Genomic DNA, 20,929 nt, shown 5'->3' on the forward strand with positions numbered 1-20,929 from the left:
TAGAAGAAGTCTTTCCTAATCTGCAATGCTTATTAAGACCCTTAAGTTCTTGAAACACATCTGCTTCTGCCCTGTAGCTCCAGTGACCACTACCTCCCCTCAAAATATTTGGCTCTAGTGTGGCATAGTGAAATAGAATGGAGTATTTGAAGACTGGTTTCTTTTGGTAGAAGAGAGGTTTGAATTTCTTTTTTTAGGTTAGATGTGACAAAAAAGGCAGGTAATTGTCCCTTAATATCAGTTTCCCTTGTCCCATATTAATAAAACCCCTGAATTTTAGCTGGGCATGTGGTTACCCAGAATAAATGTTCAGTTTCCCACACTCCCCTGCAACTCGTTGTAGCAGTGTGACTAAAGTCAGAGCCATGGGATGTGAGAGGCAGGTCTCCAAGCAGCTGCTGGTTGAGTCCTTGAAGACAAATAGTGTGCCCCCCCTTCCTGCTTTGTTCATCCTCCCACTGGCTGGAATGTGACTGTGATGGTTAGGTATCCCGGACCCCTGGTGATGACAGCGACACCCTCAGGGTGGGAGAGCACCAAAGTAGAGGGAACATGGGCCCTGACAAGCTACCACATAAGCCTACACTGCTGCTGCTCAGAGCTGTTATGTCAAAGAGGAGCATTTGTCCTGGTTAAGTGATGCTTACTGTAGATCTCTATTTCAGCAGCTAATGAGGGATAAAACACTTTTGAGGTTCAAACAGTGTCAGCTGAGTGATATGAACAAGATGAGAAGCATACTTTTAAAGATATTTAATGACTTTTTTCAAATCAGTACAAAAATTTAAATACAAAAATGATTTGCTATTGACAAGTCTCAAATCTCTCATGGAAACTCAAACAAGTTACCAGTCTGTGCATCGCTCATTGTTTTCTGTAAAATATTTGAGAACAGTCACCCACTACAGACATTCTTTTCCCCTGTGGGATGTCATACTGCAATAAAACTCTGTATTTAAATAACAATAATGCCAGTTTGGTCCATTTTACATGGAATAGTTGTAGTTAATTTTGAATTAAATAGGGATTATAGCACTATCCCTAGACTTTCGAACACCTGCTTGTTTCATCTGCTTTTACGCTAATATGTTAACATGATGTGCAACACTCAAAAGGGAAACACAGGCACATAGATAATTATTTAAAACTCTTTTTTAAATTAAATGGAGTATCATTTAGCTCTGAGATTAGCACCATTGTAGAATACACAGTATCTGGCATAGATTTTGCTCCTCCCCCATCTAAAAGTTAGAAGCATATGCCTGATAATACACGCACCACACACACATATACAGGCAATTGAGTAACAACCAATAAATAAGTTGGAAAATATTTTGAAAAGTGAAATTTGGTTTTAACTAAAGAGATAATTTCTCTCTTGCCTGGTGGAAGTTAAAAGCCCACGCATGTACAGTTAAATGCAGTTTTACAAGTCAGCTGATCGGACTTGCTTCCAAGCTATTTTAGTGCAGCTCTTTAGTTGAAGGAACCCAGTGGATCCATGCTGCTCCCATAGCCTCAAAACCAGCATCCTGAAGACCAACCCAAAGGATAATTGGCCACATAAATGTCTGCTTTGAAAACGAAGAATGGGTAAGACATCTTTTTGATGGGAAAAGTATGTTATATATAATTAGCAATGAATAAGAAACTGTGGTAATGAACTCATTTCTCTTCTTAAAAATTAAGAAATGGTGCTTGTGTACTATATAGGGAAAAGAAAGATTAGACCAAGAGAAAAAATTTTGTTTTTAGTAAAAATGATTCATATTTGACATAGACACATTTCCATGTGTTTTTATACCGTATTTATTTGTGTATTTTCCCACCTATAGCTATCTCCTCAACTCCTCACTTTTTTAATTTTGAGAAAAAGATACAAGATTCCACTACTCTAACCCACATTATTGCCCCGAGTGGCTAATAGAGTCAGCAACAGGCTAATAGCAGACTCAAAATGTTTTGTGTTTTGAGACCAGATTACAATGCCCAAAGCAGTTAGTATATGCCTAAGTGAAAACCCAGAAAAGTATTTATTTCTCCTTTTCAACTTGTATTGCTTCTTGACTTGGGCTGAGTATGGGGCGACATCAAAAGCACAGGCTGTTGTTGCCCTTTGACATTCCAGAAAGCTCTTCCACAGGTTGTTTCTGAAGAAACAGTTCTTTTTCTATGATTTTAGTACCTAAACCAGGAAGCAGCATATTCATTTTTAAATGTCAAACTTCAGGATTGGGGCCAGCCCATGGCTCACTTGGGAGAGTGTGGTGCTGATAACACCAAGGCCATGGGTTCGGATCCCTATATAGGGATGGCTGGTTTGCTCACTTGGGAGAGCGTGGTGCTGACAACACCAAGTCAAGGGTTAAGATCCCCTCCAAGGCCATGGGTTCGGATCCCTATATAGGGATGGCTGGTTTGCTCACTTGGGAGAGCGTGGTGCTGACAACACCAAGTCAAGGGTTAAGATCCCCTTACCAGTCATCTTTAAAAAAAAAACTTCAGGATTATTTTTTCCAAATAAAAATGCATTTTCCTATGTAATTCTGAAACTTTTCCCCCCAAATAAAGAATAGCTGGATTTCGGAAAGTGACTTTAGAACCTCAGATAACATTTCAATTTACATATATACTGCACAGGGAAATTTCTTCAAGATTCACATTTAAAATTCACAAAATTCTTCAATATACTGCTATCTCCATGGTTCAAACCTCATTGTGGTTGGTTGTGTGTGTAGGCAAAGGAGGGGAATTCTTAATACCTGTAAACACAATTGATAACTACTATTAATAATAAATATTCCACAAAACTGGAAAGTTATTGAAGGAAGGGTTATCTTTTTCTCATAACTTCCAAGTGTTTATATTAGTTAGGCCATCATGGAAATTACATGGAAGGAAGAAAAAGGATAAATAAGTCACAGGAAAAAAAAAAAAAAAGAAACCCTTAAGGAATAAATCAGTTAATTACTGCTTATGTCTCCCAGCTGTTTTATTAGCTCCTTCAGGGCACTGTCTAATGCCCCACACATGTGTCTCACCCAGTGCTAGGCACTGAGTAGCTACACAATGGTTGACTGGTTCACCTGTTCTTGTAAAGACACCAGACACACAATTCTAACACCCCCGCTGCTAAAAGACATAGCCTCTCATGTGAGAGAAATAAACCTTGGACTAAAGCACTACCATGGTCCCAGTGGCTCCCTCCCACTGGGGCAGTAACACTACAACCCCCCACCCAACATACACACACATTCCATGGCAAAGTATCTGCACAAATACAGAGGAAATTATGCAAGTAAATACGGTATGTAATTGTTACTGTTGACATTTCTTGAAGTCATATTTATAAATATTTTAAAGTAAACAATACAAGTGAGTGACTTTCATTAGCTATGATCTTTCATACTGAAATGTTTTGACTGATCTGAATAAGCAGGTTATCGTGGAAGCATATAACATAAAACAGCTAATGTGATTCCAGTGGTACAACACAAGTGTCAGTACTTGATACATAAATCTATCCCATTGTTTTCAATTACAAGCTGCTGTGCAGAGTATTAAACAAGCATCTTAGGTTGTATTTGTACACGATGGTCCAAATTTTCACTTAAATATAACTTTCCAACTATATAAATGTTTTGAAGCAATTATGTTTTTCCATTTGGATTTTTTGGTGCGTCATTTTCTTTTCTTCTATTAAATCTCTCTCTTGTTCTTTTCTTTTTTTACATGGGATACAATAAATATCCTGAAAAAGAGGAGTGGACATACTGCCCGGCATACAGTCCTGCAGCCTGTTCTGAGGGCATCTGGAGGAACACCCGGTCCCCGGGCCTCAGCAGCAGCACCGCACTCCCAGATGCCTGGTCCAGAAAGCCCTTTTTGTACTCGTCGTACGTGTACATCATGGGCTCATTGTTCTTGAACAGAGCGACCCACACATTGCCCCCCTTGCAGTGGACGTGATATGCAAAGTAGTAGACACCGGGGACCTCACAGGTGAAGATGCCCGTCTGTGGGTTGTAGTTCTGTCTGCCGTTATAGAGCAGTTTGTCAAACTTCACTGGGGCCCCCACCGGTGGGAAAGGTGCAGTCAGCTCGGCAGTAAACGCAGGCATCTCGTAGACTACCCCTCCATTCTTGCCTTTCTTAGCCCCATAGGCATGAGGGGTTTTCACACCATCAATCCCCAGCCCCATATCTGGCAGATACTCTCCCTGGGGAGGTGGTGTAGGGGGCATCATAGCTGGGAGACCTGGGGGACCTGGAGGGCCTGGGGGCCCTGGAAGGCCAGGCTGGCCCTGAGGGCCAAGGGCTCCAGGCTTCCCTGGGGGGCCATGAAGTCCCGCCACTCCGGGCTTCCCCACACCAGGGAACCCAGGGGGCCCTGGGAGGCCTGGTTCCCCTTTGGGGCCTGGAATCCCAGGTGGTCCAATGGGGCCGCTAGGGCCTGCAATCCCTGGGATACCTGGGGGACCCTGTAGACCCTGTTCTCCTGGTATTCCTGGTTCTCCCTTTGGTCCAAGCAGTCCTGGAACACCAGGGAGCCCTGGCACACCTTTTTGCCCAGCTTCCCCCTTGGGCCCTATGGGACCTGGCAAACCTCTCATGCCAGGGGGCCCTACTTCACCAAGGAAGCCTGGCTTCCCTGGGAAGCCCTGAAGCCCTGGCTCACCCTTGGGACCTGGTGGTCCCTGTGGCCCCACAACCCCACCTTCTCCTTTGGGTCCAGGAAAACCAATAGCACCTGGAGGGCCCATTGGGCCTGGGATTCCAGGCAGGCCTGGCTCTCCTGGGGGACCACCTATTCCAGGGGCACCTACTGGTCCTTTCTCTCCCCTTGGTCCAAGAGCCCCAGGAATACCCCCCATGCCCCGGTCACCTTTGGGTCCTGGGAAGCCTGGTTTCCCAACACCTGGAAGGCCTGGGGGTCCTGGAAGCCCTGGCAGTCCTTGCTCCCCTTTCCCACCTGGAAAGCCTGGCTGGCCTGGGATCCCGTCCTGGCCTGGTTTTCCAACTCCAGGAATCCCAGGAGGTCCTTGAACCCCTGGGACCCCAATAGGGCCTTGTGGGCCTGGCTCTCCTGGAGGCCCTGGCTTGCCCAGGGGGCCCTGGGGCCCAGGGAAGCCTGTCACTCCTGGTTTGCCCACTCCTGGCAGTCCCACAGGGCCAGGAGGGCCATGCATCCCTGGAGGACCCTTCAGGCCTGGCAGACCAGGCATCCCAAAGCCCTTCTCTCCTTTAGGACCCTGAAGGCCTGGAGGTCCCGGTGGTCCTTTGGGTCCTCGATCACCCTTTGCTCCGGGTTGCCCTGGTAACCCTGGCCCACCTGGCTTCCCAATGCCTGGAAGTCCATGAGGCCCTGGAGGTCCTTGTGGTCCTGGGATCCCCATAGGCCCGATTTCCCCTTTGGGTCCAATTTCGCCTTTTGCTCCAGGCATTCCCATGGCTCCTGGCTTCCCTGGCATTCCAGGCATACCTGGCTTTCCAATTCCTGGATATCCCTGTGGCCCTGGTTTGCCTTTGGATCCAGGTATCCCATGACCTGGCAAACCAGGGGGCCCAGGTGGTCCTCTTGGGCCAGGCTCTCCACGGGGACCTTGTTCCCCTCGTAAACTGGCTAATGGTATTTCTACTGGGAAAGGGGGGGTGGGGAGTGGAGAGAGAGAGAGAGAGACGGACAGACAGAGAGACAGAGAGACTGATTATTCCTCCTTTCAATTAAATAATGACAATCATTATTTAGTCCTGACACATTTGCCTATTATCAAGAGGACTAGGAATAATATGCTCATCTTCCAGGACTATATGATATCAATACTTAAAGGAAAATCAAGCTGATCATTTCTTTTATGTATTTGAGGTATTGTTTTGAGAACTGATATGTGCAGCTGTTTGTATCAGCATTGGTTAAGTAAAAATGTTAAAAAATAATGAAGAAATAATTTGCCAAGTACAAAGCTTGGAGATACTATGGTGTGCTCACTATAGAAAATGTGGAAAATTCAAAGATGTATAAAATATCAAAATTGCCTATAAGCCCACTATTCAGAGATAACCACTTGACATTTATATGTATTTTCACCTTGTTTGTTCTAGGGTGTGTGTGTGTATGTGTGTGTGTGTGTGTGTGTGTATTTTAAACAATTTTATTGTAAACTGACAAATTATAGTTGTATATACTTATGGGGTACAAAGTGATGTTACAATTTATGAATAAAATGTAGCACAATTAAATCAGGCTAACTAATATTCATCACCTCAAATACTTATTTTTTGTGGCAAGAACATTTGAAATTTACCCTCTTAGTGATATTGAAATATAGAGTACATTATTTTAACTATATTTACCATGCTGTGCAATAGGTCTCAAACAACCCCCTTATTTCTCCTAAGTGAGGTTTTGTACCCTTTAACCACCATCTCCTCATTCCTCCCACCCCTCAGTCCCTAATAACCAACATTCTACTCTCTATTCCTATGAGTTCAATTGTCTTAGATTCCATATACAAGTGAGAACATGCAGTATTTGTCTTTCTAAGCCTGGCTTGTTTTTTTAATATAATACTTTCCAGCTAAATAATATTCCCTCATATGCTGAAATACAGTATGATGTGGATTATGAAAGTCATTATCATGTGGACTCAGGAAAGAACAGAAGTACTATATTTTGTATGTGGTTCAATAATATTTTTCCACATCTGTCCTCTAGAGTCAGTAGATTTGCTTAATTTCTTCAGAGTGCTGTAGAATTCTCTAAGCTTCGATTATTCATTCTTTAACTTAATAAATTATTTCTCATATGTAAATTTTGCCTTTAAATAGGAGAGGAGAATAAAGTATTTTAGAATGACAAGCAGTATGGATGAGGATGAGAGCTTGGATTAGGAGCAGGAAGCTCTGCTTATCTTTCTGGTGAGATCTTGACAGGTAACTTAAGGCATCAACATCTCTGCTTGCCTATCTGTACAGCAAGAATAATACAGCCATTCTGCAAGATTAGAGAATAGATGTGAAAGGTGTCACACTTTCTCGAATTGTTATCAAAATACAAAGCACATGTTGTTATAATGATTATGCTATGCCTTGCAGAACAACACACTTCTGGATCTCCCATGTTACAAGGACTAATGGATAACAGGGAGAAATGAAATGTATGGTCCCAATGTCTTATTTTAACCTGTAGTAGCATCTTAATCCTGACCATTGTACTTTTCAATGAGCTACTGTCAGGGAACAAAATAGAACCCAATGACTCATATTCTTTTAAAATATGAGTACCTATCTGAATAAGTACAAGAATTACCAAAGGCCAGATAGGCCACTCAAGAAAGGAAGGAAAACAAATGGCCAAGATAATCTTCAAAGTGGAATTCTGGCTCCTAAAGAGAAGAAAATGGGGAATACTTTTCCTATGCTAATAGATATTATTATAGTACCATTAAGGCATGTTATTTCTAAGAAAATGAGTTGTGTAGTTACTGTATCAAGGAATTGTCTGGGGCAGGGCCACATCTTATTTGGCAGGAATCCCTTGTCTAGCACAGTGCCTGGAACATACTCTGTTCTTACTGAGGATTTATTGAATGACCAGTTGTAGCAACTCAGAGTTCTTGTGGCGCTTCAGTGTTTACTCAGCACTTTACTTACCTTATGCCATTGATTCTCTCAACAATCTTATTTTACAGATGAAGAAAAATAGGCTCAGACAGGTCAAATTATTAGGTCTCTCTCATTTATGACATCGAAGCCTCTTAGTGCCAAATTTAGTGGTTCTCCAGAGGTTCCTGCCATTGTAGGGACTAGTGGGAATGGCCTCCACTTCTCAAAGGTAATCGCTACTCTGATGCAGCTGTATTTCCTACAGATGTTAGGTTTCTGAGAACTCCAGATAAACCAAGTGAATTTATAATAAAGTGTCTATCACAGTGAGGGGCATTTGGTAGGTGTCGAATAACTAATAAATATGCCTAGAAAGTAATGGGAGAGACTTTCAGATATCATCTCTAGATGTGATCTGTACTCTTGGTCTCCTTCTATTGATCTACTGATTGACATTTGTAGCTTAAGTAGAGCAGTAGTAAAATCATTTGCATTTATCTAATACCAAGTTTGCAAAATGCGTTCGTGTGATTTTTTTTTTTTTTAAACACAGCAGGTCTTTACGACATTGCTCTCCTAGCTCAGAAGACTGACTTGTCACCTTAGGTGATTTTTTTTCTCACTGCTTTATCACTCCAGCAACTGGCCCAGAGACTCACAAATAAGAGCTCATTAGATAGTCGCTGAATGTTTGACTAACTAAATAATAAATGAGAGGATACACTATTTGTGATTAAATATGTTTTGTTTTATCTGATGCTAGTTAAAGTAATAAAGCAAATCATAAAATGGTAATTTTGTCTGTGTATTTATTTATCATTGGGCTTTTCTTTGGGGCATGCCGGTTGGTTCAGGGATCTGAACCTTTGACCATGGTGTTATAACACCATGCTCTAACCAACTGAGCTAACCGGACAGCCCCTATATCTTTCTTTAAAGTCTTGAACTTTCCATGAGTAGGGTTGAGAACTCAGTAGGCATGTATTAAATGTCAATACAAATTTTAAAGGAAAAGTTTCTAAAATTTAGCTTCTCCCCTGATCCCAAAATTCAGGAGTTTGGAAAGCTGCAGTATTATAAATGGCATGAGAGTCTGATGTTACCTTTGCCTTTCTTGGGTGCTGCTTCCTTGCCCATTCTTGGTGCCGGTTGAATTTCCTTCATATATTGGGGTAGTTGTGGATATTCCTTGCCATACTGTAAGTGGGGCATCTCCTTGCCCATGGCAAGGCCATCTTTGGCCAAAGGCATGTGAGGTACTTGCTGGCCCAGGGGCTGGTATTGTGGAATTTGTGGTGGCATCTGAGGAGGAATTTGAGGTGGCAGTGGCTTGATCCCATAGTAGGCACCAGCCTGAATAAGCCCGGTGGAGCTTAGAGAAATGATGAGCAGCGCTCCCAGCAGCTGTAGAGGGCCAGGCGGCACAGCCATCACCTGCAGAAGGAAGGAATGCACCAGCATGGTGAGAATCTGCAGGCCAAGGACTGGAGCTTAGGTAAAGACAGAAGGGAAGAAGAGGGGTAGGGAGACATGGTCTTTATCATCAGAACTTCATGGTGAAAGGCAAATGAAAAGGAAGGTGATACCTTTCAATAGAAAACAAAGATCAAACAAAAAATAGAAAAGAGTAGAATCTGTCAAATGAAGGCAATGGGTGGGAATATAGACTATAGGAGAGACTAGTTGTCCTTGAATAACAATTCTGCCCTCATTCCATAATATTGGAACCACTGATCTTCAGCTGGGAACAGAGCAACCCAGAGTAAAGACATTTCAGCAAGGCAGGGCCGTGTGACAAAGATCTGGCCAATTGTATGTAGTGCTAATGGGTGCAACTTCCAGGAAGGATCCTAAAAGCAAGTGGGCATGTCCTTCCGCCTCCTTCCTCCTACTGGCTAGAATGCTGATATGCTGCCTACAAACGGACCAGACACCTTGGACCATGAGATGAAAGCTGCACTGAGGGTAGTAGAGAAACAAGCTAGAAGAAACCTCAGCCCTGGTTGAACGTGGAGGTGTCATACCAATCCTTAAATTTGTAATTTGTTTACCCAAGAGAGAAATGAAGTTCTGTCTTCTTTAGGCCACTGTTATTTTGGCTCTTCCACATTTCCATGAAATCTAATCCTAACAGATAGAATAGATTCTGCTAAGAGGCAAACCTGGTGGCAAGTTAGACTTTGTTAATAAGTACCAAAAATTATCTCCTAAATGGAAATGGTTAATAATTTATAGGCTCCATGCCAGGGGCAGAGATTTTTTATCTGCCAGATGCCTTTTGGCTGCTTTGGTGTAGTCACAAATAAATGTAAAGGTAAATGTAAATGTAAAATAAATGTAAAAAGCAAACAACAAAAACTACAGAAGTCTTCTAGAAAGTGCTTCATGTAACTACCAAAATATCATTTTACAAAATCGCTATCATAATAATTATGCACATTTCTTTCTTCTACTTCAATACAATGAAGTCATTAGTTTAGAACTTGGGTAATTGGATCTGGAGTCCATTAAAGTTTATCTTTGTACTTTTATGAAAGAAAGGAGTTTACAAAGCAAATTAGTTGTATAAGCAAGATAGGGGGAGATGTTTAACTATTCACAAGAATAAACTGTTTCTAAGACTTTTAATAGCATTCTTTGCAAATTAGCATTTAACTGAATAAATATAAATTGGGTTTATCTGTTTATAAAAACCAGCTTGAAAAAACATCAGTTTGGAAACTTCCTAGGCTGAAGACCGAACAGCCCAGGGAAATGCAGTGTTAGCAAATGCACACTAGAGGGCAAGTGTGGTACACACTTAAGTCTGTTCAGTCCCCCCAACCCCTGTGGTACCAGCACTGGGCATACACCGCTATACTCTCACACCTTATAATGGGACTTACTGAAAATCCGAGTTCTAAGTGGAGTGCCATCATAATGCTGGCAAGAGAGAGAGAAAGAAGTGGCAAGTTTCTCAAAAGTTTCAATGCAACTATTTTCTGGAAAACTTTGAAAAAACTGTCTATAATTAATTTAATTTCCATTCTCATGGGAGTTTGTTTTCTTTGCTTCTGCTTTACTTAATTCTGGGTCATAGTTTTTCACTTAGAAAATGTGCATAGAGGGCCAGCCCGTGGCTCACTTGGGAGAGTGTGGTGTTGATAACACGAAGGCCACTGGTTCGGATCCCATATAGGGATGGCCGGTGCACTCACTGGCTGAGTGTGGTGCTGACAACACCAAGTCAAAGGTTAAGATCCCCTTACTGGTCATCTTTAAAAAAAAAAAAGAGAAAAAAATGTGCATAGACTTTGCAACATCCTGGTCAAGGGTAATGCCAAGAGTGTGAACAGGCAACAGAAGGACTGGTTAATAAACAGCACCTAAGAAAATATTTAACATGAATCCCTACCACAAAACTCACTGCTTTACAGTCTTTTAAATATACTAACTAATCATTTTTTTTCCCCTTTCAGGGAAATAAATGAAGAAATGTTTGTCAGAAAAATGATTTATAATGCTTTTTTTCATTTCATGAATTAGAATATCTCGAGAACTGTTTATTTCAAGTGTACTCTTAATAATATACGTATTAGTAAAACAGGAGAAGATAGAAAGGTGTTATTTTCTGTTCTTCTAAGAATGATTGTTATAAACGATTTGGAGAGAATCACAAAATTAATATTGATTTATATTCATTAATACTTAAATTTATTTTAGGTGGAAAAAGAACATGTGCTGTAAGTTCTTAACAATAATTTATTGAATTCTTATAATGCCAGGCCAACCCAAGGATTACAAAGACGAATATAATGGTCAATGAGCCCTGCCTTCAAGGAGCTTATACTCTTTTAGCAGGGGTGATAGACTATTAATGAGTAGCAAAAGATATCCAGAAAAAAAGTAAATTTCTCTCCTACTTTTGTTTGCCAGTATCTAAAATATCCTGTTTGAAGCAAGAACTTTTCTCATTTTCCCCCATATTTTTCCAGAGATATTCTCTGTATATGCTCATATAATATACAATGCCTTAAAACATAAATCACAGCATACTATACACACTTCTGTTTCTTGTTTTTCTTCCCCCCCCACTCAAAGATCAGTACTTCAGACCTTATTTCTTGCCTAGTTATACGTTCCTGAACAAATCCTTCAAGTTCTTCATTTATTAAAAATAAGACTTGGGGGCCGGCCCGGTGGCGCACTGCTATAGTGCGCCGCTTGGGAAGTGCAGTGGCGCTCCCGCTGAGGGTTCGGATCCCACATACGGACCGGCCGCTCACTGGCTGAGCGAGGGGCGGGGGCAACGCCGAGGGTTGCGATCCCATGGTCGGTCCCGGTCTGGTGCGGGTGCGACGCTGAGGGTTGCGGTCCGTTGCCGGTCACGAAAAAAGACAAAAAAAGGAAAAAAAGAAAATAAGACTTGGAAGGTCTGGCTGGTCCAGAGTTTGATCCCTATACTGGCCAGCTGCAAAAAAAAAAAAAAAAAAAAAAAAAAAAAAGACTTTGTTGTTCTCTTAAAGAGCCCTGTGTAGTTCTAACATTTAATGTCTCTAAGGTAGTCACTAGAGAGCTGAAAGTGTTAATCCATACCAGAAGCATGTCATAATACCTGGTAATGTATAAACTGGGACTTAATTCCACCTTTGGGGAATGAATTTAATTATTGAATCTTAGACTGGTGGTGATGTCTTTAATAATAAGCTAGCATGCTTGGCCCTTCACCCTTCCATCATTTCAGTGGATGTGTTGGATTATATTTAATAATTTTTAAACCAGGACAATCTAATGAAATACTGGAAAACTGGAAGGAGATGAAATGCCTGGAAGAAGACCAGTTGAATACCAAAGACCCAGTGGGATTCTGCTTTACTACAATTATTTCCTCTCTTAGGCTTGGCCTTTCTCTCCCCAAAACCACCTCCTTAGGTCTGCCATCTGCCATTTCTCTGGCTCTTTATTTAAACAAACTTTGTTCAGTCTTAACTTTGAATATTTATGTAGAGATCCTGGTTAGAATTTACCGCTTGACTTATCCCTACTAATTTCCCTCCTGTCCCTGAGGATATTTTTGGTGGTCAAAGTGATGTGGTGGTTCTCCCAAATCACTATAAAGAACATCAAATTTGTGTAACATACAAACACCTGGCGGGGAAGAGGGAGCCCTGGAATTCCTGCTGGGAAGAAATGGTGATGGTAGGGTTTCTTGACTCTCTTTCTGAAGATGCAGAACACAATAATATTGTGAGTTCTACTTGATGTTTTCTTTGATTTCTACTTGTTTGACAGCTGATGTGTATGTGTGTACATGAACATAAGCATATTTAATGTGTGTAGTCACTGGATCTTTGCCAGGCAAGCCTGCTTTGTGATGGGTGTCATGTCATATGGAAAAGCATCATAGAAGTCAAAAGACTTTGAATTTTAGCTCTGCCATTCTGTATGCCCATGACCTTGGGAAAGTTCCTTATCTTCACTAAGCCTCAGTTTCCTCACCTATAAAATAGGAATTATAATCTGTGCCTATACCTCAGAGTTGGTCAAAGTTACAAATGATAATATGAATTCTTTGTAAGCTGAAAAACTTTTCAAATTTAAGTTATTAAAGAAGTGTAACCAAAAAGACAAAACAAACTGAAGTGTCAAAGACTCTCAAAGAAGGATACTAGCCAAAGTAAATGTGAGGTTAACTGCAATAATGATAAACCTAACATGAATAAAACAATAATGGCCCTTAAAATGTACTTGTTAAGAATGGCCAAAAAGAACAGCTGAACCAAGGCAGTTGTTCATTCTGATGTCAGAGCCACCAATCCTAATTGTTTTGAACAGCCCTAAATGGCTCCCTATATTTGGGCAGGGCTGAAGAGAGTTTCAGTTTCCTCATGTGACCTGTAATGTATATAACAGAATAATGTGATGTATATTATTTTAGCATTCACTCTTCAGCATTCTATTTGTACATTTATTCTCATGAGATTTTGGCTTGCTATCCAAAAGAATGTTTAGACATTTAAGCCTTCAGTCCTTGCTCTAAATCCAACTTTTCCTTTCACATAAGGCTAACACAGCATGTCTGTGTGTGCGCACATGTGTGTCTGTTTTGTATGTGGTGTGGTCAGGCCTCTCTCACCCGATCCTGGGCTGATCCTCTCTGTCCTCTACTTACTCCTTGCACGGGATCTGTAGTTTATCAAGAGCTTCAGATTTGCCTTCATGACCTAATTATCTCTCATAGGCCCCACCCCCTAATACCATGACATTGGGGATTAGGATTTCAACATATGAATTTGGGGGGGGGACATAAACATTTAGTGTACAGCAGTGGGTTAAAGGGTTCAAGAATGACTTGGAGTGGAAGAAACTATTTTGAAAAGGTTGGTTGGGGAAGACATTTCTGAGGAAGTAAGTTTTTGATAGAGATATGAAGGTTGAGAGGTTTATTTTATCTAAGAAACCATATGGAAAGAAAGAGTCTTATTTATTACAATGGTGGTTGTAGGTACCTTTCACTAACATAGACCCCTGTTTCAAAAGTGTGTTATTCATCTCTATTTGTCCTCCTCATTTTACTTCTATATTTACCATACTTTTTTTTCCTCTGGGTGATTATTAATTTTTTATCCTTTTTTAGATCTCAACCCTACTGTATTAGTTTGCTAGGGCTGCCATAACAAAGTACCTCAGACTGTGTAGCTTGAACAGCAGACATGTGTTTTCTCAGTTCTGAAGGCTGAGTCCAAGATCAAGGTATTGGCAGGGTTGGATCCTTCTGAGGACTCTCTCGTTGGCTTGTAGATGGCAGTCTTCTCCGTGTTTCTTCACATGGGTTTTCCTCTGTGTATCTCCATCCTAATCTCTTCTTTTTATATACCAGCCACATTGATTACCCTAGTGACTTTATTTTAACTTAACTTCCTCTTCAAAGGCCCTATCTCCAAATACACTTACATTCTGAGGTATTGGAGGATAGGACTTCAACATATGAATTTTTGGAGAACTCAAGTCAGCCCATAACATCTACTTTCCTCTAGAACAACTTAATTCCTACCTTTTCTGTGAAGCCTTCCCCACCTTCTCAATAATCACTATCCTCCTAATCCTATTAAACGTTTAACACAAAGTTGAATGTAATTGTAACCAAGCTTATGGCTTTTTCTATTGTTTTTTGTCCATTAAACTCAATATGATTATAAGCTTCCTGAAGACAAGGAAAATGTGTGGTATTCTTTTGACTTTCTGAATATTTATTGATGCATCCTCACAATCAAAACTCTTAGTGTTGATAGGGTCTTTTGAAAATATCTAATTCAGCCTCAATCCCCATTTAAAAACCTGCCTGCAATAGTTAACAGAAAGCCCTCATATTTCTACTTGAATATTAATAATGATGGGAACATTCATAAAGTAATTCATCATCTTGTATAACTTTGTTGCTTTTTTATTATTTGAACAACTCATAGGGGAGACTTACCTTTTTTGATTCATATTGGAGGTGCACATGTAGCTTACTTTTACTGGGAGGGGGAGGAGGAGTGTTAAGAAAATGTATCCCCAAATTGGCTATAAGACAAAAGATGGTAACATGATCATTTATTGTCATGCTAAGAGCATTTTCACATAAGCCCACCTTAGGGTCATCTGTTCAGGGATATGTAACTTTGTTGCACAATTGATTAGTTTTACAGATATTTACAATGCTGTGAAGTATATTGATTAACCCACCTCAAATTATGGTTTTATTGCCCTTTAGAATATTAACCAGTTTTGTGTCTAATTTAGAATTATGTCACCATTCTTTTCTATCTGCTGATTTAAAAAAAACTTAAGGTTTTTGATATTTTATTTTGAATCAACTCTGTCATGTTAAATAAAGCTTTGACTTGTGTTCACTGATGTATGAAAATTGTGTTTTTAACATTTTGAGAATTAGGTTTTTATGAGGTCACAAAAAATAAAAACATAAATATATGCTGTGTTAGATGATATGGAGAAAAACAAAGGAGAGGGTGGGGAGGGTAAGGAGTTAGGTGTTTAGCATTTGTTGAGATGATGTTCTTTGAAACCCTTTTTACAGTTAGAACTGAGCCTTTTGTGCCTGGATGGTCTGGTCCTTGGGTTTTAAAGGAACATAGAAGAACTCTAAATAATAGAAGACAGAGAAATTTGCCTTCTGTGGGAATTTGGAGGAGGTTAAGTGTGAGCAGCATTGATTGCTTACGAGGGAAGACTCAGAGAAAAGGACTTCCCCGGTGGAAGAGCAGTGAAGAAAGGAAAAACATTTCAGAGAGCGATTTTTATTTTCATTATATATTATGTATGATAAATTCCTTCCTTTTTCTCCTCTAAATTGAAATCTTCAAAAATCCTTGTGTGGAACGGATTATTTTTGGGTAGCCAGAAGAATCTTTCAGTGCTTTGTCCAGATTGGTGTTGGGCAAAATCAGGGACTGCATATGAGAAAATCTGAACCAGAGAATGGCTGGGGTGGGGGAAGGACAGTGGACATTTAGGTTGTAATAATATTAGCTACATTTTTGAGCATTTACATTGTGCTAGCACCATGGACATACTTAAATTCATTGTATCATTAATTCTATACGTATTTGTTAGGCCTTATTTTTTGACATTAAATTATTTTAATTGATATCTCCCCATCCAGTACTTATATGATTAATTATTTTACTGAAATTCAAGACTGTATATTTATCCCTGTTACATTCGAAGTTAGAATTTTAAATTCTTGTTTTATTACTTTTAGGAACCACCATGCAATTTATTAGCTAACAAGCATCCTACTCTGCTTTACAAGGTACAGATTTGTCCAATTTTGCTGTCACTTTTCTCCATCTTGTCCTCCAAATAGCAGAGCTTTCCTTTGGGCTGAAATAAAGAATTTGTCTGTTATTATATGTGACAGAATTCTGGACTGGATCCCTTACTCTGTTTTTGGGACCAGAAGTACAAACTTAAGATATTCACAAAGTCAGAAAGCCACTGGCAAGGTGACTATGCTGAACTGGAGCCCAAATAAATAAGCCTATCAGATACTGGTCAATCAATTCAGTTAAGGCAGTTGGAGAGGCCATCCAATAAAAATTCATTAGTTTTGGTTGATCTGCCCATTTACACCTATCAGGACTGATATGAATATAAAACTGAGCCTGAATTATACACTTCACCAAAGAGTCCTGAATTCTGCTATAATTAAGAGCAACCAACTGCCCCACCTACTAGCTATAGCAGCTATAGGCAGAGGATGACCTCACAGGACCTACAGAAGTTGAGAAGTCAATTAGGCTGTGCCCCCAGCTCTAGAAATGGGCCACACACATAACCCCCATGAAAGGAATGGCCAACCACCACATTCTGAAAATTCTTCAGAGGAGGAGATTTCACAACATTCCCTACTAACCAATTGCAGGATTTCACATTAAATTTCTTAATATCTAATCTGAATCTCTTCTACTGAACTTTAAGCTAATTTCCTTTTTTTCCATTCTCAAAGGAGGTGGGAAACATCTGGAGAATATTTTTCTTAAAATAATAGCTCACATACTTGAAGCCTGCAATTAACTCCTTTTGTTTCTCTAACTGGAATAGTGTCAGCTGCTAAATAGTTTATAAAACACTTGAGAGAACCCCCAAAAGAGAATATTCTAAAGTGGATTTTTTTCTTCCCATAATATGAATGCATTATTATTCTTGGAGTGTAGAGTACCTAAGTTCTAGTTTTGAGCTAAGTCAGTCATCTATCCTGACTGGGCATGAGTTCCCTCATTTGCAGAACAAGGACATTGGCTGGATGACTTCAAAGTTTTCTGGTAACTGTGAATGAAAAGAATATGTCCATACTTCACAGATAAGTGATTTCCTGAGTATAGATCCTCAAGCCTTAGGTAGATCACTCTCATACTTCAAGTTACTTTTTGATATTTTACTCTCCCTTCTTAGAGTCGGAGATCAAAAAAGGAGAGTTTGTACAACTCCTTATCCCCACCCAGTAAATATTCCTCTGGTAAAATAAGCTGACAAGAAACCAAAAGAAGGACGTAAATAAGAAACAAGGGTTTAAGAGAGAAAAAAAAAAAATGATGTATGACTTTTTTTTGGACCATATTCAAAGGTTGAATAAAAATGTGTAGTTTACTGAAAAACCTTTACAAAGTGCTGTAAATGACAAAAACTTCCTACAATGAGTGGCTCAAAAATTCTTGCAGAATCATTCAGTAAGTATTGATGTATGCCTCCTGCTGTCAGAATGACAAATGAATTCAAAGTATGCATCTTAGGAAGGGGAAATGGGTAGTAAATGTGGATGACATAGTCATGTTTCAACAGCTACAAAAATTTTCATTTTATAATAAAAATTGAAGAACTAAAATCTAGAGGCAGCCCTAAAGTAAAGTAAAGTAGGTGATAGTGAGGACTTCCCAAGAATAAGGGCGTCGCCACTCCACGGGCTGGTGGTACACAGAAAGGTAAATTCTTTTCTGGTGTGGCTTGAGAAGGACTGTAGGGCTCTCTGCTGTTAACGTGAGCATCTGTCTGCCTTCTCCACACTAGCACAGTTTGTGTAAGCAACGCAGTGTAAAACAGAGGTGTTTTCAGGCCACTGCAAGGGAGAGACACGGGGAAATTTCATCTAATGTGATCCATTAAACTGGACATTGTAAAGATATTTATTTAGAGCAGACAACTATAACATTATGTAATGTGTTATGTATAACACAAATTTCATAGAACTTTTCTTCACAACAAGCACTTTTATTTCATCCTGAACTCTTGTTCAGACCAATGGGATTACAAGTGAATTTCAACCAAACAGAACTCAGCAATGTCCTCATCATATGCATAGTTAATACCTGGTGGTTGTGGTTGGAACGGTCCTTAGCAAATAACATAAATGAATTGAACAAAGTAAAATGATAAAATTAGGCTTATTCCCAAAGTATGTAAGACCACAGAAACTAAAAAGTTTAAATCATGTTAGGCAAAAAGACAAAAGCAGATAACGTTTCCTGAGTGACCCCCATCTGGGCCTGAGCTTTAAGGAGTTGGGAGTCCTGGGGCAGCCTTTGGGTATGGGAGGAGGGGACTGAGAGGAGACGGGGACAGGAGGAGGAGATGATTTTCTTATGGACTCCAGCTTTTCTTTTCTCCCTTCTTCAAATTGTGTGCCTTCTGGATGCTTCAGTACTGCACAACACCTTACTTAAGCAGGCTGAGCAATTAGGTGAATCTCATGGTGTTTCTTAGTATTAGAAGTTCTGGTGAAAGTTTTGAAAATGGAAAAAGTACAGTGAGCTCAGTTCCCAGTGAGCATGGACACTTCCTGGAAGCAGAAGGCAGAGTCCTTGCCAGCATGGATGTTTCTTCCAGTGCTTTCGCAGGATGGTGGTGAGGAAGGACTTAAGGGCACGAAAAGGTCTCCTTTCTTTGCCCTATTGTGTTTGGCACTTTGTACTTTATCAATATATTCAGGAGACTGAGCAAGCCAATTTCCTGTGCTACCATTCTCTTTTTACTAGCAAACTATTATGGCAATAGACTATTCATTTTGGTATTTTTATAGGAAACCAAAACACACAAAAATTCCTTGAACCTAGCCTAATCAATCTCTCCATAATACTAAAATATTTATTAATTAAGTTACTGTGTGGATGCAGATGTGTTTTTGTGGGTTTAGAGGTGGGAGGTAGAGGGGAGGTGACAGCCAATTGTTGGCTTTTTCCCATCACTTGTGACCTGATTTGTTGTGGGGGTCCAGTTGTTGAAGTTTTATTTATCTAAGATTATTTTGAGCCATAGAACCCTGAATGACTTGATATTAAATTTCAAGCCCTAGAGTTTCTATCATATACAACCAAAACATTAAATCAAGTCAACAGCCCTTGGAAAATAAAAATGATTAATCAATTTCTTCCAAAATTGGTTCCTCCTACCCCCTACTCATCCTCACACGCAGAAGTAATCTTCAGTCAGAACAGCAATCCTACTAAAGTTGTAATATTTAGCCCCGGCACTTTCTGAATTATAAAAGAACTTCAAAAAATCTCGGCAATTTTTTGGTCAGTGAGCATGTGTATTTGTTCTCTCTGTGTTGCATGATTCAAGAGTAGCAGAAATGATTCCACAGGACTGTTCCCAACAATGAATTTAAATTTAAAAAAAATTTAGTTCTCAAGCTGGGGCTAAGCCTAAAACACTAAATTGTCATAAATTGTCAGCCATAGAGAGGGCAGTGTCTACAATGCACTGCTTTTCAGCCACAGCTCCATCTAGATAATTAGCCTGTGTGGTCACATCCTGCCCTTTGAACACAGGCAAAGCAAGGAGAGCAACCAAACCACAGCTATCTTGGTATTGGAAGTTCCATTTATTTAAGGGGTGGAATTTATTTTGAGGGAGAGAGAGATGGATGTGCTGTCTGGGAGGAAAATTCATAAGGTTTTCACAGTTAATCCACTGAACATTTTTCAGAGAAAATGGAAGTGGAGAAAGGAAAGGGCAGAGAATTATGTAGCAGATGCCAGGCCTTGAGGATACATCAGTGAAGGAGGCTTGGAGTATGAAGGGGCTTTTCTTTTTATGAACAAAACTCATTACAAGGAACAAACATTCATACAAAACATTCGGAATTTTATTGATGAATATGTTTTGCAGATGTTATTTCTTAGGACTTAGCGTGAAAGGACACTGCATTGGAGATGAGACTTGGGGAGTAGTTTTCTTTGTAAACCTCTCTGTCATGATGTCCTTGTGTACCTTTCGGGGCCTCCTTTTACTGAACTATAAAATGAAGGAGATGAATTAGATTGGGATGGAAGCCCAGTGCCTGGAGGGCGTATTGAAGGGTAAGAGTGAGTGGAGTTGGTTGGCAAGAGTTTGAATGAACCGGAGGGGGTGGCGGACATTTGCTCCATTCAGAGGGGGCAGTTGCTGAGTCATTCATTTCCTGCCCGTCATGGGAATGTGCACCTAGTTTAAGTAGTTCTTCCAATTTTATCAAAAGAAGCCAGAAATTGGGACATATTGTGAAACCTCTCCATTTAAAATTTTGGTTCATTTTTTTCTTTTTAATTGTCTGGCAGGAAAAAACCAAATTCTTCTGTGGGCAGTATGCAGCCTTTAGGCTTCTGGGTACCTTTGTACCAGATGATTTCTAACGTCTCTCTCATTCTAAAAGGCTATATGGGGGATTCCCCATACCTTATTTGCTTATATTTCTAAGTCCTGGGATTGTCCAGGAGAGGAAGGAGAGAAGTAAAGGGTATTTCTTGCCTTTCATCAAAGTTAATTAAAAGAAGGCATTGGACAGCTTACACAGTTAAAGAGTGCC

General features: G+C 40.1%; 1 protein-coding gene across 2 annotated transcripts in view; it reads right to left on the reverse strand.

Annotated features, from left to right (window-relative positions):
• Positions 1 to 2,518: 2,518 nt before the first annotated feature.
• Positions 2,519 to 20,929, reverse strand: part of COL8A1 (collagen, type VIII, alpha 1) — a 137,109-nt gene continuing 118,698 nt past the window's right edge. Inside the window, exons 1-2 of one of the 2 annotated variants that reach the window (XM_008568411.1) lie at positions 8,709 to 9,039; positions 2,519 to 5,638 (exon numbers count right to left, since the gene is read on the reverse strand). In XM_008568411.1, coding sequence (XP_008566633.1) covers positions 3,729 to 5,638; positions 8,709 to 9,036 — 2,238 coding nt within the window. In that variant the 5' untranslated portion in view covers positions 9,037 to 9,039 and the 3' untranslated portion in view covers positions 2,519 to 3,728. Of the gene's footprint in view, positions 5,639 to 8,708; positions 9,040 to 20,929 lie in introns of those variants that run through there. The other variant, XM_008568412.1, reaches the window with a different exon arrangement.

This window comes from Galeopterus variegatus, unplaced genomic scaffold (assembly GCF_000696425.1).
Source record: "Galeopterus variegatus unplaced genomic scaffold, G_variegatus-3.0.2 Scaffold408, whole genome shotgun sequence".
NCBI lineage: Eukaryota > Metazoa > Chordata > Mammalia > Dermoptera > Cynocephalidae > Galeopterus > Galeopterus variegatus.